The sequence below is a fragment of the Oncorhynchus kisutch genome, unplaced genomic scaffold (genome assembly GCF_002021735.2).
Source record: "Oncorhynchus kisutch isolate 150728-3 unplaced genomic scaffold, Okis_V2 Okis02a-Okis13b_hom, whole genome shotgun sequence".
In the NCBI taxonomy this organism is placed as follows: domain Eukaryota; kingdom Metazoa; phylum Chordata; class Actinopteri; order Salmoniformes; family Salmonidae; genus Oncorhynchus; species Oncorhynchus kisutch.
Window position 1 is genome coordinate 4786621 of NW_022261979.1, and position 19623 is coordinate 4806243.

At 44.8% G+C, this 19623-nt stretch overlaps 3 protein-coding genes across 5 annotated transcripts in view; all 3 read right to left on the bottom strand.

Annotated features, from left to right (window-relative positions):
• Positions 1-3031, bottom strand: part of LOC109876991 (kinesin-like protein KIF13A) — a 132444-nt gene extending 129413 nt beyond the window's left edge. The window contains 2 exon segments of the mRNA XM_031811812.1: positions 2036-2129; positions 2494-3031. Of these exon segments, the coding sequence (XP_031667672.1) occupies positions 2036-2129; positions 2494-2554 (155 nt within the window). The 5' untranslated portion in view covers positions 2555-3031.
• A 1641-nt stretch (positions 3032-4672) lies between these two features.
• Positions 4673-6496, bottom strand: LOC116359344 (E3 ubiquitin-protein ligase NHLRC1-like). Its single transcript, XM_031812271.1, has one exon. The coding sequence runs from the start codon at positions 6037-6039 to the stop codon at positions 4792-4794; it is 1248 nt and encodes a 415-aa protein (XP_031668131.1). The 5' UTR covers positions 6040-6496; the 3' UTR covers positions 4673-4791.
• A 1072-nt stretch (positions 6497-7568) lies between these two features.
• The window catches only part of LOC109876990 (phosphatidylserine synthase 1-like), a 35368-nt gene continuing 23313 nt past the window's right edge, over positions 7569-19623 (bottom strand). For all 3 annotated transcript variants that reach the window (XM_031811942.1, XM_031811941.1, XM_031811940.1), the window contains 4 exons: positions 17219-17318; positions 15769-15837; positions 12642-12702; positions 7569-11728 (listed from right to left, as the gene is read on the bottom strand). In XM_031811942.1, the coding sequence (XP_031667802.1) occupies positions 11634-11728; positions 12642-12702; positions 15769-15837; positions 17219-17318 (325 nt within the window). In that variant the 3' untranslated portion in view covers positions 7569-11633. The remainder of the gene's footprint in view (positions 11729-12641; positions 12703-15768; positions 15838-17218; positions 17319-19623) is intronic.

Sequence of the window (19623 nt, forward strand, 5' to 3'; positions counted from 1 at the left end):
ATGGGTTTGTATCAGACACACTGTCCTGGATCCCATGTAGAGCTGTGACTATGGGTTTGTATCAGACACACTGTCCTGGATCCCATGTAGAGCTGTGACTATGGGTTTGTATCAGACACACTGTCCTGGATCCCATGTAGAGCTGTGACTATGGGTTTGTATCAGACACACTGTCCTGGATCCCATGTAGAGCTGTGACTATGGGTTTGTATCAGACACACTGTCCTGGATCCCATGTAGAGCTGTGACTATGGGTTTGTATCAGACACACTGTCCTGGATCCCATGTAGAGCTGTGACTATGGGTTTGTATCAGACACACTGTCCTGGATCCCATGTAGAGCTGTGACTATGGGTTTGTATCAGACACACTGTCCTGGATCCCATGTAGAGCTGTGACTATGGGTTTGTATCAGACACACTGCTTTAACTCTCTCTCTCTCTCTACACATAAACAAATACAAAAAGTGTGGGACTCCTTCAAAAAAATAATCAAGGTTAGCTGTCAACTTGAATTCAAGATGCTTCCTCCCTCTCAGCCAATAGCAAGTGGAGGATAATTACTATGGCATGTTAAACTAGTTGTCCATCCCTAAACCACAGCCCCTTTAACACCAAATGTGAAACTCACATGAAAAGTAATGGTGAAGAGACAGAGTCATGCCAAGGCTGGTCAGCTGGTATGGAGTTGTTTAGCTCTAGAATGAGTAGTTATTATGCTTTAGGTTCTGACTGAGACCACAAATTCTCTTTTCTTGGACACAATATGATATATTATTATATTCAATTTGAGTTAATTAGGCTAATTTATGTTTCCAGGTCCCGTAGACAATTATTCAATAGATGATTTACATAACAATCGTAAAAAATGATGATGAGGAAAAGCACAAGTACAGTAAACAGGTCGGGCTGTAATTCAGCCACTGATGGCCTCTAGCTGATGCATCTATTTATACAGTCTGTTGCGTTGGAATGTTGTCACAGTTCCAGCCGTTGGTTCGCTGTTGGCTACTTTGTTGAGGTAAAGGTTTTGATCGGGTCCCGGTCATTCTCAAAGAAAGAAGCAGGGGCTTCCACAGGACATGTGAAACATCTGGACAATCTAACATAGAATGATCTTACTTCATTTGCTTGATTTTTAGGAGATCACAACAGAATATAAATACTTCGATCAGCTACAGTGTAGCTACAACAGCAGGCTGCGGGTCTATCGGATGTTATTAGGGCGTTATAGCGGGGCAACGCTGCAGAAAACTTTCTTAAAGAGACAGTATCGAGAGCAAGTCTAAACGGGGTGCTTGAGACGTCCCAACTCTGAGGTCACCACATTGAAGTTGAAATGTAAAACGGTTAAGGTAAGGGTTAGGCAGTGTTTCCCAAACTCTGTCCCCGGGAGCCCAAGGGGTGCACGTTTTGGTATTTGCCCTAACACTACACAATAAATTCAAATGATCAACACTTGTTATTTGAAACGGCTGTGTAGTGGTAAGGCAAAAAAAAAAAACGTGCACCCCTTGGGGTCCCGAGGACCGAGTTTACCCTGGGTTAGGATAGGGACGTCCCATGGATCCCTTATAGTAGTAACCCTGCCGCGGAGCGAGGTGGGTTAGTGCGATGCATTATTAACTCAGTCACTTTCATCCCGGGGAGAAAAAACTGATTTTATTTTAAATTACACAGGGAAGATGAACTTCGTTTTCACTGTTTTAAAGCTTGAAAAACTTCCCGGGAAAACTCAACAAAAGTCCACTTTCAGTCCAGTTTCAGCCGGTGTTGAAAGTGTGCGTATGCCCTAATTACACAATCACAGAAGAGTCCAGTCCAGAAGACTGAGAAAATAAAAACTCAACATTGTCTTTATATCCATCAAGTTAGCTTGGAAAAGTTGGTGCCTCGAGGGACAGAGCTTGAGACGCTCCCTAAATAATCATGTCACACCAAAAATAAAAGACGACGTTCTTAAAATGGTCCACAGGCACAAACAATATATAATAAAGACAGATCAGGATGTTGAATAAATGTAAATGTGTTTTTACCTGCTGTTTTCTCCTTTATTGTTGGAAGGCGGTGGATGCAGAACAGTTTGGTTATCCTCCATATCCACCACACATTTTGTATGCAGTTCCGTTTCTGCAGAGTTCAGAGCAAATGTGTCTCTGTCTTGTTGAGAACGTTTCCATACATTTCTAATCAAAGTAGCTAGCTAGTTAGCCTAATCATGTATCTACTTAAACTACATCTGACGGACACTTGGCAAGTTGGATTTATTTGCCCTTCTTTAAGATTAGAGGTAGCTAGCTAACGTGACACTAGCCACATATAAGCAGCCTGTCATTTGGCTAGAAGACTTGGTTGCTAACTTTCTATCTGCAGCAAAAAAAAATCTATTTGGGATAAAAGGCTAAAGAAGGGGTACTAAAAACGAGTTAGCACGTATTAAATACAACTGTAACGTTTGCTGAATTCGGGTTCTTTTTCAGTTACGGTAACTTACCTCTCCGGTTCATGGGTCGGACTCTGACTGCAACTTTTACCTTGGTATCCGACATTTTCATCCACTTTCCTCCCAGCCTGGACTACCATCAATGTGTTAGCTAGCAAGCTATGGCTATCCGTCTGGCTCTCCCCGTCCCCGAAAAGACCAGTCCACTTTCAGCCGGTGTTGAAAGTGTGCCTATGCCCTAATAACACAATCCCAAAAGAGTCCAGTCCAGAAGACAGATAAAATAAAAACTGAACATTGTCTTTATATCCATCAAGTTAGCGTCCTATGCAGATCCAGCACTGTGCTCCAGTCCCAGACAGCATCACAACCGCCATCTTCAAGTGGGAGCAGTTCACACGATTGTCTCTCTCTCTGGCTGCTGGAAATCATGCGGTGCCTTAAGGCTATGCAGCAACAAAAAGGATTTCTCATAACACGAACCGAACTGGCCAATATTGGGAAACCCAGCGTGGGGGATCTGGAAAAGTCGGAAACTGTATCAGTGCACGCGCTTATGGGGTTCCAAAATATTGTGAAATGTGAAATGCAGACTGTGTAAAATGTGTAAGAGGAAGAAGAAGAGGAGGAGATACTAGCCCTCCTCATCAGTGGCCTTAAGTGACTAAACTTTTACTGATGCCCATCAAATTTGCTTTCTGTTTGGGGCCTTTTTTATGTCTGGGAATGGACCGGATAGCCTAGCCTACTTATTCGATACACCAGGAGTATAATCATTAGTCCAACACGTTTTGCGAAGGAAACGGTTTTACTCCCCAAAAAAGTTTTACAATGAAAACGAGAGTTTCAATTGGACAAATTCAGGTTTCGTTCAGTTTGGAACCGTTTGGATCGTAGTGAATACACCCTATGAAACAGAACATGTGCAAATGACCTCCAAAAGTGTTCAAACAAATAGACTTCATTAAAATAAATGAAATTAATGAACCTTATGGCAAAAGGTCTCCCTTGTAAAATAGATCTTCTGACCTCAATGGGACTTCCTGGATAAATAAAGATGAATACAATTAAATGTATTGTCTAATTAGCACCAGGCTGTCAGTTAAAACGTAACCAGAGATGAGCAATGTTCCTAAAATATGTAATGACATAGGTGCAGTCAGTGTCACAGGACAGTTTTACAATTAGTAGGCCTAGTTGATTGTATATCTCAGAAGTAATTATCCACCTGTCACGACCATGTCATTATCCACTTGTCATTACCATGTCATTATCCACCTGTCATTACCATGTTATTATCCACCTGTCATTACCATGTTATTACAAAGTATTAAGGACAGATGAAAATGGGAGGAGAGCCCAAACACCCCATGTTATTATCCACCTGTCATTACCAAGAACCCAAACACCCCATGTCATTATCCACCTGTCATTACCAAGAGCCCAAACACCCCATGTCATTATCCACCTGTCATTACCAAGAGCCCAAACACCCCATGTTATTATCCGCCTGTCAAGACTATGTCATTATCCACCTGTTATTACCAAGAGCCCAAACACCCCATGTCATTACCCACCTGTCATTACCAAGAGCCCAAACACCCCATGTCATTACCCACCTGTCATTACCAAGAGCCCAAACACCCCATGTCATTATCCACCTGTCATTACCAAGAGCCCAAACACCCCATGTTATTATCCACCTGTCATTACCAAGAGCCCAAACACCCCATGTTATTATCCACCTGTCATTACCAAGAACCCAAACACCCCATGTCATTATCCACCTGTCATTACCAAGAGCCCAAACACCCCATGTTATTATCCACCTGTCAAGACTATGTCATTATCCACCTGTCATTACCAAGAGCCCAAACACCCCATGTCATTACCCACCTGTCATTACCAAGAGCCCAAACACCCCATGTCATTACCCACCTGTCATTACCAAGAGCCCAAACACCCCATGTCATTATCCACCTGTCATTACCAAGAGCCCAAACACCCCATGTTATTATCCACCTGTCATTACCAAGAGCCCAAACACCCCATGTCATTATCCACCTGTCATTACCATGTCATTATCCACCTGTCATTACCATGTCATTATCCACCTGTCATTACCAAGAGCCCAAACACCCCATGTTATTAATGCTCTTCATTTCTTTCTTTCCAACAGCGTTCGAAATTAAAAACATGCTCAAAAGAAATCCTCTTAAAACAATTTGTATAATTTTAATCTGGATTTTATTGTGTTACATCACAACAGGTGGAATCACCAGTCATTATGCATTTGGTTTCTATATTTTTTCACAATACAAGTCAGCCAGACAGCTAACTCTTCCTACATCATGTTTGGACTAGAATAGCATCCGAGTGAACTGAATACATCTTCACTGCATGGTCTCCACTGTCTAAAACAATCAGCGTGTTCTGTGCTGTGGCGACCAGCCCCACTGGGCGAACCAAGTCTTCGCTGACCAGGGGGGTTAGGACTGGGCCGTTCTGGAGCTTTCCCAAACCCCAAATCAACCCACGCTGGGAGTCTATCACGATCACATCCCCGTCCCTGTCAAAGGCCACGGCAGACATGCAGGGCCACACGGAGGCCCCCAGGCTCAGAGTAAAGCTGTCTATCTGAGAGAGCACGTTAAAGTCTTTGTTGAATATTGTCAGTCTGGTAGGCCGGGGGCCATTTGGAGGTTGTGTGGTGGTGAGCCCCAGTATCTCCACCAGGGCGATGTTCCCGGTCACCCGACAGCAGGCCACTGCCTTGGGCTGCTGGAGGTCGGTTATGACCGCTCGGTTCATCAGAGTCACGCCACGGGCAAAGTCCACCACGACCTGGGAGAGCGTGCCGGCCTGGATGTCAGTGACCAGGATATGTCCACAGCTGTCCACGTCCACCCCCCAGGGCATCTGGAAGGAGTCCCACACCGCCAGGACATAACTCCCCCTGGTGGTGAACACTTTCACTGCACCGTCACCGGCATCCGTCACAACCACATACCCGCTGGGAGTCACCGCCACATCCACCGGGTGACACACCTCCCCGTGGCCGCGACCCCTCCGCCCGAACCCGTGCAGCCGCCTGCCCTGAGGCCCGAATACCACCACCCTCCTTTCTCCATCATGCACCACCACCATGGTCCCAGAGGACCCGAACATGGCCACCCCCGTGGGGTTGATTAGGGACCCCCAGCCCCCGAAGGCTGAGCGAAGCCGCAGTGCTCCAGAGCCCAGGCCTCCGACCCAGCCGCTGCCCCCTCTGACCCGATGAGGGACAGGTGACCTGGGGGAGCGGGAGAGCAGAAGATCCTGGAGGTCTGTCAGCGCCTGGCAGTGGGAGGTGCTGTCAACGTCACACAGCTGCCGGCAGAAAGGGCACTCAAGCTTCTTGAGGACGGGGTGGGAGAGCGCCCGGACACATTCCAGACAGAGTACATGGCCACAGGACAGGTTCTGAGGCCGGCGTTCCTTCTGCCGTGGGTTATACTTCTCGAAGCAGACTTTACACTCCAGCAGGTTGACGTGGATCTCTCTCAGCAGGATCCCCTCTGTTCTCAGTGAGGAAGGAGGAACAGGAACATCAGCCATAATAGTGTAGATATCCTCTCGTTTACTTTACCCAACGACAGTCACAGTGTCAGCTCTGCTGCAGTCTCTTTACCCAACGGCAGTCACAGTGTCAGCTCTGCTGCAGTCTCTTTACCCAACGGCAGTCACAGTGTCAGCTCTGCTGCAGTCTCTTTACCCAACGGCAGTCACAGTGTCAGCTCTGCTGCTGTCTCTTTACCCAACGGCAGTCACAGTGTCAGCCCTGCTGCAGTCTGCTACGGCTGGAAAGTTTTCTTGAGGAAACACGGAGGAAATATGTTGAAAGTCAGAGAGGGAAAGAGAGAAGAAGAGACAGAGAGAGGAAAACACAACACCGGTGACATTTTGAAAGAGCACTGGCCTCCTGTAGGCTTAGGCTGTCATGTGACTTTGACACAGTGGGCAGGCTCACTCTGAGGCCCTCTGCTGCCCTCTAGTGGTGGAAAGAGGTTACACAGGTCTGAGGAACAATTCAGTGACTTCTGGAATGTCTGGCCATGCAGTAAAACAATTAACACTAGTCTGGATGGTAATAGGTATCTTCTGAAAGGACTTCTGTTTGTCAGAATAGACACAAGTACTCAGTGATTTAGGGGCCCTCTGCTAGTTACTCCACATTACTCTGTGTGACTTCAAAACCATCATCCTGTCATTTCTAGTCTATCGTCAAAGACATCGCTTTAACTTCTTCCTGACTTGGCAGCAGCATCAATTAACAGTTTGTTGAAATCCATCTCTTTATAGGTCAGAACATGGAGGCTATTTCTGTCTGTTCCCTGGCGTGCCGAACGAGTGAAATCTGATCCCCCTGGCTGCTTTTCAAACGGCACCCTACTCCCTATATAGTGCACTACCTCTGACCGGAACCCAATGGGCCCTGGTCAAAAGTGGTGCACCGTATAGGGACTAGGGTGCCATTTGGGACAGGTTGGTTGAGTGGTGAGGAAGGAGCAGGCCCACTTCCCTCTCCTGTTAGAGAGCAGACCCCCATCCAGAGGTCAATCCAGGGAATTACACATTTTCTACAGGACTAATCTCAGCAACCCAAAAACAAATCTCACTTGAGTGCTGGCCAAGCTACTTAATCTCCACAAGACTACGGTTCTGTCGACCCAAGGGCCTAATTGGACAGTGGCAATAAGTGCCAATAAAAACCTGGAGTTGGACAAGCTATTGACTGTAGTGCTTTATACTTAGTGATTAGGCCTGTATGCAGATACTGTACCCTGGATAACTAAAATACAGGTGTTTGGAGGAACCCAGAGTAGGGTCCCAAATGTGTTGTAGAATTATTGTTAAAATAGCTCAATATTTTGGAATCAACATGTGTGCTGGAACCAGGAAGCATTCCACGATACATCATGTATATATTATATTCATTCCAGACCGATCAACCTTTTCAACGATGAACCCTTGAATCACAAGGGGAGTTACAGAGAATGAATAAGAACACATAACGAAGGCCTTGGTACCTTTTAACCTCAACACAAGGGATTTCTAATGAGACATACACACAGTCTACAAGACAATTGAAGAGGAAATACAAAACATTTTAATCAAGTTTTATTCATTCAGAGTGAAAAAAACAAACAAAACACACAAGTCTCCTTTTCGAGAGGGATTGTTTTGGCAAAATGGCATCTTCATTCCAGAAACAATATGCCATATTCTATACAGCCAGGGAGTCTGGTCCATGCTACCTGGGGAGGAGTGTCAGTGTCTGATTTTGACATGAGAGAAATATTTGTGTTGAGATGATGGCTATGGTTGAATACTAATAAAATGCACCCTTCTACCCTCCCTTCTACCCACCCTTGAAATATTCACTTATCTGACAACTGGGTGATAATAGCTCAGAGTGACATCGCTAAACTCCATTCGTCAAACCACATTTCTCAGGAATTATACGCAATTTTGTATACAAAAAAAAAGTAGCTTTAGAAAGACAGTTATGTCAGAACATCATTTACTCCAAGGGGGAGGAAGGATGCATTCTCAGAGTATTACCCAGGCCCAGTGACTGACAAACCTTTACTTGAGCAATAAGGCCCGAGGGGGAGGAAGGATGGATGCATTCTCAGAGTATTACCCAGGCCCAGTGACTGACAAACCTTTACTTGAGCAATACGGCCCGAGGGGGAGGAAGGATGGATGCATTCTCAGAGTATTACCCAGGCCCAGTGACTGACAAACCTTTACTTGAGCAATACGGCCCGAGGGGGAGGAAGGATGCATTCTCAGAGTATTACCCAGGCCCAGTGACTGACAAACCTTTACTTGAGCAATACGGCACGAGGGGTTGTGGTATAAGGCCAATATACCACGGCTATGGGCTGTTCTTAGGCACGACGCAACACGGCCCTTAGCCGTGGTATATTGGCCATATACCACAAACCCCTGAGGTGCCTTATTGCTGTTATAAACTGGTTACCAACTGAATTAGAGCAGTAAAAATAAATGTTTTGTCATACCCGTGGTATACCACGGCTGTCAGCCAATCAGCATTCAGGGCTCGAACCACCCAGTTTATAACCATCAATCGAACACTAGAATAAAGACTCAAGGAGAAATGTAGAAGGCTGAATAAACTGCAAAACAAGTGTTAAAAAGAACAAAACTACATACATACATACATACATACATACATACATACATACATACATACATACATACATACATACATACATACATACATACATACATACATACATACATACATACATACATACATACATACATACATACATACATACATACATACATACATACATACATACATACATACATAAAGGCACAAGGGCATTGAATTAAAAATGTTCACAGCAACACTGAAAAAAGACATGGTGTGAATACTGGCTTACTGATGTGGTACGACACTGACGCAAAGACCATATTGTCACTACTACTGTAGTAAATCTGTAGCCTCCCCCAGGCCCTCCCGAGACACTCCATTTCCACACTTAGCCATGCAAAATGCCATGAAGGAGAGAACATCCACATCGTAGGAAAACAAAGCTACCTGCCTGCACAGACAGACCAAGCTCCAACTATGAACGACTGGCCTCGTCATTTACTGGAAAAACACAGCAGCCCAAATGTGAAGGGAGAGGAAGGCTGCATCCTAAATGGCATCAAAATCCCTTTATAGTACACTACTTTTGAACCAGGGCCCAGAGGACTCTGGTCATAGGTAGTGCACTATAGAGGGAATAGGGTGCCATTTGGGACGTCACATAATAAATCACACAAAGGTCGAGACGATGATTTCACAAAACATTACAGTCAATGTACAGCATCTCCAAAACAGCGGAAGTCAACGGTTTATATGGAGCTGCTGGAGCACAAAGACAATTCTCTGACCCAGGAGGTCAAACACAACAATCACAAATGTCCGTCCTTCCATGCCAAAGCAGCTTTGCATTAAAATCCTGGTGCCATATGAACCAAACATCTCTACTCTGACAGTAGAGTGCTGATCTAGGATCAGTAAATCCTGGTGCCATATGAACCAAACATCTCTACTCTGACAGTAGAGTGCTGATCTAGGATCAGTAAATCCTGGTGCCATATGAACCAAACATCTCTACTCTGACAGTAGAGTGCTGATCTAGGATCAGTAAATCCTGGTGCCATATGAACCAAACATCTCTACTCTGACAGTAGAGTGCTGATCTAGGATCAGTAAATCCTGGTGCCATATGAACCAAACATCTCTACTCTGACAGTAGAGTGCTGATCTAGGATCAGTAAATCCTGGTGCCATATGAACCAAACATCTCTACTCTGACAGTAGAGTGCTGATCTAGGATCAGTAAATCCTGGTGCCATATGAACCAAACATCTCTACTCTGACAGAGTGCTGATCTAGGATCAGTAAATCCTGGTGCCATATGAACCAAACATCTCTACTCTGACAGTAGAGTGCTGATCTAGGATCAGTAAATCCTGGTGCCATATGAACCAAACATCTCTACTCTGACAGTAGAGTGCTGATCTAGGATCAGTAAATCCTGGTGCCATATGAACCAAACATCTCTACTCTGACAGTAGAGTGCTGATCTAGGATCAGTAAATCCTGGTGCCATATGAACCAAACATCTCTACTGACAGTAGAGTGCTGATCTAGGATCACATTGGGACCTTGGGACCTGATCCTAGATCAGCACTCCTACTCAGATGTTTGATAAATATGGCCTCTGTTCACATTCCTCTCTTTGTTCAAGTCATAAAAACAAACCAAAAATGGTGAACACTTAGAAATATGAACCAACTGATGATGAAGAGTTGAAGCAGAGAATAACAGCCTTCCTCTACAGTAGTCAACACGAGAGTCCAACTCATATTACACAGCTACATCATCTCTGCTTCCCAAATGGACCCCATTGTCTTCTTAGTGCAGTACATTGGACTGGGGTCTGGTCAAGCTTAGTGCACTATATAGAGAATAGGGCTCCATTTACCTACAGTAGTCTGATGGGGGTAGGGTGGGGGGGGCTTTGTCATAAACCCTCACATTTCCAGGATAGGGTGAATAATGGAAGCCATATTGTTCAGGGAGGAATCATAACCAGTCTAACTGAAATTAATGGCAGTAGAGGCATAATCCTGATTTGACTTCTACAGGAAAACAAAAGTAAGGCATGTGATATCAGAAATGTCTAATGTCAATCTAAAATAGTCAGAATTATAAATACAGTTTATACAGGTTTTATACACATGTTGATATAGCCTCTATAATATATGTAAACAATTGTTGTTGTTGTTTTCTTGGAAAACTGAGTGCCACTATGATACAATAATCAATAGCTAACTTATTGCATTTACAACTAGCCGAAGTCCAACCAGCCAGTGAATGGATTGTTGGAATGGAATGTTGGCATATTGACAGTTAATTGGACAAATGAATTGAATCGTTCCTCTAAAAGCTGCCCGGTTAGCTAGCTAACAAACACACTGTAGACAAATTCCCCCAATTCATTATTTTACAAAATATCTTATCACAGCACTGGCTAACCATGGTTGAGCAACTCCCTGACCAAAATGGCCGACAGCCTGTATACCATCATAAGAAGGTTCATATCCATTCTAGTATTCTAATTCTATGGGCTGAAGCACATGAAAGATATATGGTACAGGATAAACGTAGCTCTCCAATCAGTAGTTTACCAACTCCTGTACAATGGAACATGCATTCTTCGGTTCTGACTGAGGAGAAGCAATATTGCCACCACACACACATGCTTACGCAGACACACAAACTGATCAGCCGTAGGGTAGGTAGGAGCTCTGACCGTGTGAACCACCAGTAGGTATCTGTGTGGTTCTCTGATCTATCGGCCACCCCTCCCCCCCCTCTCCTTCCTCTACAACCCTGCATGGACATGGTGTCTGTCTATCCTGTCCACTGACCCCTAACCTGGGCCCACTCTCCCCTCTTATGGATGGGTGCTACTCCGTACGTTAAAATGCACAGGGAAAGTGTTGTCTATCCTTTCTTTCTCTTCCATCTCTCCCAACATGCACCTCTTCCTCTGTGGTCCGGGGTTCTGACAGGAGAAGAGGGCGGGACTCCACCCTGGGTGGCAGGGCTAGCATTACTTCTTCCCCAGCCCATTGGTGGATTTGTTCTTCCCTGAGCTCCGCCCACGCTGCCTGGTGGGAGGAGCCTCACCCTCAGAATGCCGTTCTCCTGCAAGGTTTAAGTTTAGGATTAGGTTTAGATAAGGTTTAAGTTTAGGATTAGGTTCAGGTTTATTATAACATATTGGTACATATCTAGAAAACACATCAAATGTGATGTCATACAATATAACACAGTAAAAAGATATGGTGTGCGTCCTAAATGGCACCCTATTGCCTATACAGTGCACTAATTTTGACCAGAGCCCTATGGGTAGTGTGCACTGTAGAGGATGCCAGTTGAGATGGCCAAGATGTCTAAATATACAGACAGTGCACCATCACAAAGTCATACACAACAAATAGACACAGCCAAAGAACAGAGTGAGAGAGGGAAAGATTCTCATTGTTTTAATGTTCATAGTGTGTCTGTGTTGAACAATTCAAAGACATCTCTAATGGACGACACATTTTGATGGTTGAACATTGTTGAATGTAGAGTTGCGTTTCCATTGGATAAGAGGCAAGTTCCCCAATCAAACCACTACCTAACAATAGTTACAATAAACTCTCCCAGTCAACCACTAGGTCAGACCACTACCTAACTATATTTACAGTAAACTCTCCCAGTCAACCACTAGAGGTCAGACCACTACCTAACTCTATTTACAGTAAACTCTCCCAGTCAACCACTAGGTCAGACCACTACCTAACTATATTTACAGTAAACTCTCCCAGTCAACCACTAGAGGTCAGACCACTGCCTAGTTATATTTACAGTAAACCCTCCCAGTCAACCACTAGGTCAGACCACTACCTAACTCTATTTACAGTGAACTCTCCCAGTCTCAGATTGGATGAAACTCAAGTTACCCAACAATGGGAGGCATAAATAACTAAAAATGGCATATTACATACGAAACCCATTAATAATGACCTGCATGTGTTTAACCCTAGAGGATGAATAGAGACACCATAGTTACCTTTCCTTTGTTCTGACACAAAGTCCTCATTGTAGTTGCTGTCCTCACATTCAGAGTAGCTCTGTAAAACACAGGAGGGGTCAGAACAGACATGTCACTGACATATGGCTGAGAGAACACTACACAGCCAACAGCCAGCTGATCCAGCCACAGGCAGGAGTCCCAAATGGCATCCCCCCCCCCCCCCCTATACTGTATAGTGCACTAGAGTCCTGGTGAAAAGTAGTGCACTAGGCTATATAGGGAGTAGGGTGCCATTTGGAACTTGGCATGAATACAAGGTTAATGATCTACAGATGAAAAGCTGTGACATCCTGTCATGTTCTTTGTAGATGAACCACAAGGTCATATTCCCTGAAGACTAAACTACACAGTGAGTCAGCTAGTTTATGTTGGAACTCTAAAAACACAGGTGTGGAAACTGCCATTCACAGCACGGTAAAAATGAGGGTTAAACAACATTCTACACAAATCATGGTTTCTGTAGAAAAGCTTTCCAGTTGGCTATGAGTACTTCTCAGAGAACTCGCTCCAACCCTCACTCAGAGAACTCGCTCCAACCCTCACTCAGAGAACTCGCTCCAACCCTCACTCAGAGAACTCGCTCCAACCCTCACTCAGAGAACTCGCTCCAACCCTCACTCAGAGAACTCGCTCCAACCCTCACTCAGAGAACTCGCTCCAACCCTCACTCAGAGAACTCGCTCCAACCCTCACTCAGAGAACTCGCTCCAAACCCTCACTCAGAGAACTAGCTCAAACCCTCACTCAGAACTCGCTCAAACCCTCACTCAGAACTCGCTCAAACCCTCACTCAGAACTCGCTCAAACCCTCACTCAGAACTCGCTCAAACCCTCACTCAGAACTCGCTCAAACCCTCACTCAGAACTCGCTCAAACCCTCACTCAGAACTCGCTCAAACCCTCACTCAGAACTCGCTCAAACCCTCACTCAGAACTCGCTCAAACCCTCACTCAGAACTCGCTCAAACCCTCACTCAGAACTCGCTCAAACCCTCACTCAGAACTCGCTCAAACCCTCACTCAGAGAACTCACTCAGAGAACTCGCTCAAACCCTCACTCAGAGAACTCGCTCAAACCCTCACTCAGAGAACTCGCTCAAACCCTCACTCAGAGAACTCGCTCAAACCCTCACTCAGAGAACTCGCTCAAACCCTCACTCAGAGAACCCTCTCAAACCCTCACTCAGAGAACCCTCTCAAACCCTCACTCAGAGAACCCTCTCAAACCCTCACTCAGAGAACCCTCTCAAACCCTCACTCAGAGAACCCTCTCAAACCCTCACTCAGAGAACCCTCTCAAACCCTCACTCAGAGAACCCTCTCAAACCCTCACTCAGAGAACCCTCTCAAACCCTCACTCAGAGAACCCTCTCAAACCCTCACTCAGAGAACCCTCTCAAACCCTCACTCAGAGAACCCTCTCAAACCCTCACTCAGAGAACCCTCTCAAACCCTCACTCAGAGAACCCTCTCAAACCCTCACTCAGAGAACCCTCTCAAACCCTCACTCAGAGAACCCTCTCAAACCCTCACTCAGAGAACCCTCTCAAACCCTCACTCAGAGAACCCTCTCAAACCCTCACTCAGAGAACCCTCTCAAACCCTCACTCTGGCCCTGGGACTTTAGGCGGCAGCAAACTTGACTAGGCAAACTGAACAAGTGAGCTCGCATACTCCCTTAAAAAGACCTTCGCTTGAAAAACAGCAATACTACCGTTTGTCCATGTTGAGATGCTGTAGCCAGATGCTTCAAAATAGTCTGAATTAATCTAAGATAACTCAAGAAATCTGTAATTAATTTATACGTTTTTGCAGTGATCTTAGTCGCTCAATTTTAGCATGTCTTGGGGTTATGATATAAAATGCTAACCTCCCGTTATTGTAATGGTGAGAGGTTAGCATGTCTTGGTGGTATGATATAAAATGCTAACCTCCCCTGCTATTGAAATGGTGAGAGGTTAGCATGTCTTGGTGGTATGATATAAAATGCTAACCTCCCCTGTTATTGTAATGGTGGGAGGTTAGCATGTCTTGGGGGTATGATATAAAATGCTAACCTCCCCTGTTATTGTAATGGTGAGAGGTTAGCATGTCTTGGGGGTATGATATAAAATGCTAACCTCCCCTGTTATTGTAATGATGAGAGGTTAGCATGTCTTGGGGGTATGATATTTTTGTGTCCGACTTTCTCAGTCATTATTTCGACCCGTTCAAGATTATCCGTAATCATGGTAGCATCCACATTAATGTAGAAGTGTTTAAAAACATTATATTCTTATTTATAACAATAGTGACTCCAAAATGACTAAATACATTATTTACCATACATTTCTATTGAGCCCAAAATAATCCGAAACACAACCAAAACAAACAGCAAATACATCCAGCCAAGTCACAAGCATGATGTGGTCATTGCATGCTATGAATATGGGACCAAATGCTCAACTTTGGATTACTTTAATACACATAAGTGAATTTGTCCTAATACTTTTGTTCCCCTAAAAATGGGGGGGGGGGGGGGGGGGGGGGACACAAGTGTTCTAAACAACCTGGGATAGTCACAGTTCCAGGGACATGTGTTCTAAACGACCTGGGATAGTCACAGTTCCAGGGACATGTGTTCTAAACAACCTGGGATAGTCACAGTTCCAGGGACATGTGTTCTAAACGACCTGGGATAGTCACAGTTCCAGGGACATGTGTTCTAAACGACCTGGGATAGTCACAGTTCCAGGGACATGTGTTCTAAACGACCTGGGATAGTCACAGTTCCAGGGACATGTGTTCTAAACGACCTGGGATAGTCACAGTTCCAGGGACATGTGTTCTAAACGACCTGGGATAGTCACAGTTCCAGGGACATGTGTTCTAAACGACCTGGGATAGTCACAGTTCCAGGGACATGTGTTCTAAACAACCTGGGATAGTCACAGTTCCAGGGACATGTGTTCTAAACGACCTGGGATAGTCACAGTTCCAGGGACATGTGTTCTAAACGACCTGGGTGATGAATAAAGGTGCATGTATATGGAGAATGGTTGCAGCAGGACCATCCTGTAGTCAACGAGGTGTAGTTCATATCTAGCCTGGTATGTCAGCATACCTTCTCTTTGGGGCCGTAGATCTCTGCATACCACACCATCCCATACAGACACAGGAATGTGATTAAGGCCTGGGAGGAGAGGAGACAGAGTTAAGGCCACAGTGAGTTCAATGTCACATTTCAGCTTTATTGTCCTTGAAACAATAGTCAAAACATAAAATACAAAAATATACATAGATAGATAGATCTTTGAATACAATGAAATGAATACAATGAAATGACTACACCAACATCAAGTAGTCCCTCATATAGCCAACATATCAGCCACAAAATGAAAGGCCTTTTAGCTGCAAACACACTGACATTATCCTGTCATCATCTAATACTAGGACAACTACAGCCCTGGTAGGTTATCCTGTCACCATCTAATACTAGGACAACTACAGCCCTGGTAGGTTATCCTGTCATCATCTAATACTAGGACAACTACAGCCCTGGTAGGTTATCCTGTCATCATCTAATACTAGGACAACTACAGCCCTGGTAGGTTATCCTGTCACCATCTAATACTAGGACAACTACAGCCCTGGTAGGTTATCCTGTCATCATCTAATACTAGGACAACTACAGCCCTGGTAGGTTATCCTGTCACCATCTAATACTAGGACAACTACAGCCCTGGTAGGTTATCCTGTCACCATCTAATACTAGGACAACTACAGCCCTGGTAGGTTATCCTGTCACCATCTAATACTAGGACAACTACAGCCCTAGTACGTTATCCTGTCATCATCTAATACTAGGACAACTACAGCCCTGGTACGTTATCCTGTCACCATCTAATACCAAATACTAGGACAACTACAGCCCTAGTACGTTATCCAGTCACCATCTAATATCAAATACTAGGACAACTACAGCCCTGGTACGTTATCCTGTCACCATCTAATACCAAATACTAGGACAACTACAGCCCTGGTACGTTATCCTGTCACCATCTAATACCAAATACTAGGACAACTACAGCCCTGGTAGGTTATCCCGTCACCATCTAATACTAGGACAACTACAGCCCTGGTAGGTTATCCTGTCACCATCTAATACTAGGACAACTAGTGTTGACTGGTATGTTTATGTGCACAGTAAAACGACCTGGACATGACAGCTGTGTGGAGACTGGTATGTTTATGTGCACAGTAATACTACTTGGACATGACAGCTGTGTGGAGACTGGTATGTTTATGTGCACAGTAATACTACTTGAACATGACAGCTGTGTGGAGACTGGTATGTTTATGTGCACAGTAATACTACTTGAACATGACAGCTGTGTGGAGACTGGTATGTTTATGTGCACAGTAATACTACTTGAACATGACAGCTGTGTGGAGACTGGTATGTTTATGTGCACAGTAATACTACTTGGACATGACAGCTGTGTGGAGACTGGTATGTTTATGTACACAGTAATACTACTTGAACATGACAGCTGTGTGGAGACCATTCTTACCACACACACCAGCCACAGCAGCACATAGAGGACCTGGGTCTTGGAGAACAGCTCCATTCCAAACTTTATACACGCCAAGGCCTCCAGGAACGCTATGGCCCTGTGATGTCAACAGAGACACACACACGTCACACACTACAGCTAAGGCTGCTGGGTAATCAGACAGCTATAGCTGTGTCCCAAATGGCTCCCTATTCCCTCCATGGTGGATAACCTGGTCTAAAGTAGTGCACTATAAAGGGAATAGGGTAGCTGTTGGGATGCACCCTATGACACCTGTCACCCGGCTGGGTGGTGACATGACAGAGTGAGGGAGAGGAGGGTGAGGGGTGAGCGAGGCAGAGAGAGGTAAGCTGAGGCCCATAGAAACATGAAACCAGTCCATCTACATGGTCAGATGTTAACATTGCCAACAGCCTTTACTCTAGTGGGAGCTGGAGGGGATAAGCAACATATTCAGACCCCTGTTAAGCGCTAACCAAAATAAACACACTGACAACAGTACACATACCACATGCTCAATGCAAATATATAGACAGAATATTAATGGAATATAATGGGGGGGGTTATAAAATCACATTTCAAAAGTTTCTAAGATCCCTTATTACCCTGAACATGGGAACCACTAGAATACACAGAGGGTAGAGCGTATGACCCCTTATTTCCCTGAACATGGGAACCACTAGAATACACACAGAGGGTAGTGCGTACGACCCAGTACATCACTGGGGCCAAGCTTCCTGCCATCCAGGACCTTTATACTAGGCGTTGTCATAGGAAGGCCCCAAAAATTTGTCATAGACTCCAGTCACCCAAGTCATAGACTGTTCTCTCTGCTACCGTATGGCGAGCGGTACCGGAGCGCCAAGTCTAGGTCCAAAAGGCTCCTTAACAGAATCTACCCCCCCAAGCCATAACACTGCTGAACAATTAATCAAATGGCCACCAGGACTATTTACACTGACCCCCCCCCCCCCCCGCTGCTACTCGCTGTTTATTATCTATACATAGTCACTTTACCCCTAACTACATGTACAAATGACCTCAACTAACTTGTATCCCTGCATATTGACTCTGTACCGGTACCCCCTGTATATAGCCTCCACATTGACTCTGTACCGGTACCCCCTGTATATAGCCTCCACATTGACTCAGTACCGCTACCCCCTGTATATAGCCTCCACATTGACTCTGTACTGGTACCCCCTGTATATAGCCTCCACATTGACTCTGTACCGGTACCCCCTGTATATAGCCTCCACATTGACTCTGTACCGCTACCCCCTGTATATAGCCTCCACATTGACTCTGTACCGGTACCCCCTGTATATAGACTCGTTATTGTGTTACTTTAGTTTATTACTCTTCTTGAACTGCACTGTTGGTTAAGGGCTTGTAAGTAAAGCATTTCACAGTAAAGTCTACACTTGTTGTATTCAGCATTTCCCAGTAATACACACTTGTTGTATTCAGCATTTCCCAGTAATACACACTTGTTGTATTCAGCATTTCCCAGTAATACACACTTGTTGTATTCAGCATTTCCCAGTAATACACACTTGTTGTATTCAGCATTTCCCAGTAATACACACTTGTTGTATTCAGCATTTCCCAGTAATACACACTTGTTGTATTCAGCATTTCCCAGTAATACACACTTGTTGTATTCAGCATTTCCCAGTAATACACACTTGTTGTATTCAGCATTTCCCAGTAATACACACTTGTTGTATTCGGCATTTCCCAGTAATACACACTTGTTGTATTCGGCGCATGTGACAAATAAAGTTTGACTTGATTGAGAGAAGTGTGTGTATATCTAAACATAAATAACAGTCAGAATACACACTGACTTAGAGATTCCAGTATTATAGAGTATTCTACCCTACACACTCCTACACCATGTGTCTTAGTAATGACTTTCATACGGCCAATCTTTAATACTCAGGGTTTAGCTGGGGGATAATGGAGGCCATTGTTTTGTAGTGCTTCACTGCCAGACTGTCTGTGTCTGTGTCTGTGACTGTGTGCGTGTCTGTGTCTGTGTGTGTGTGACTGTGTGTACAGCCCTAACCAGCTAGTTTCTCAGTCCTCCACGCTGTAGAAGGTCCGTTAACATTAGCCTCCATCTCCCATGTCTTCACCCTCACAGAGCTACAGTTTCTCAGTCCTCCACGCTGTAGAAGGTCTGTTAACACTAGCCTCCATCTCCCATGTCTTCACCCTCACAGAGCTACAGTTTCTTAGTCCTCCACGCTGTAGAAGGTCTGTTAACATTAGCCTCCATCTCCCATGTCTTCACCCTCACAGAGGTACAGTTTCTCAGTCCTCCACGCTGTAGAAGGTCTGTTAACACTAGCCTCCATCTCCCATGTCTTCACCCTCACACTGCTACAGTTTCTCAG

Coding starts and splice junctions, on each gene's coding strand:
- LOC116359344 (XM_031812271.1), bottom strand. CDS start 6,039: ATGGCTGATGTTCCTGTTCCTCCTTCCTCACTGAGAACAGAGGGGATC.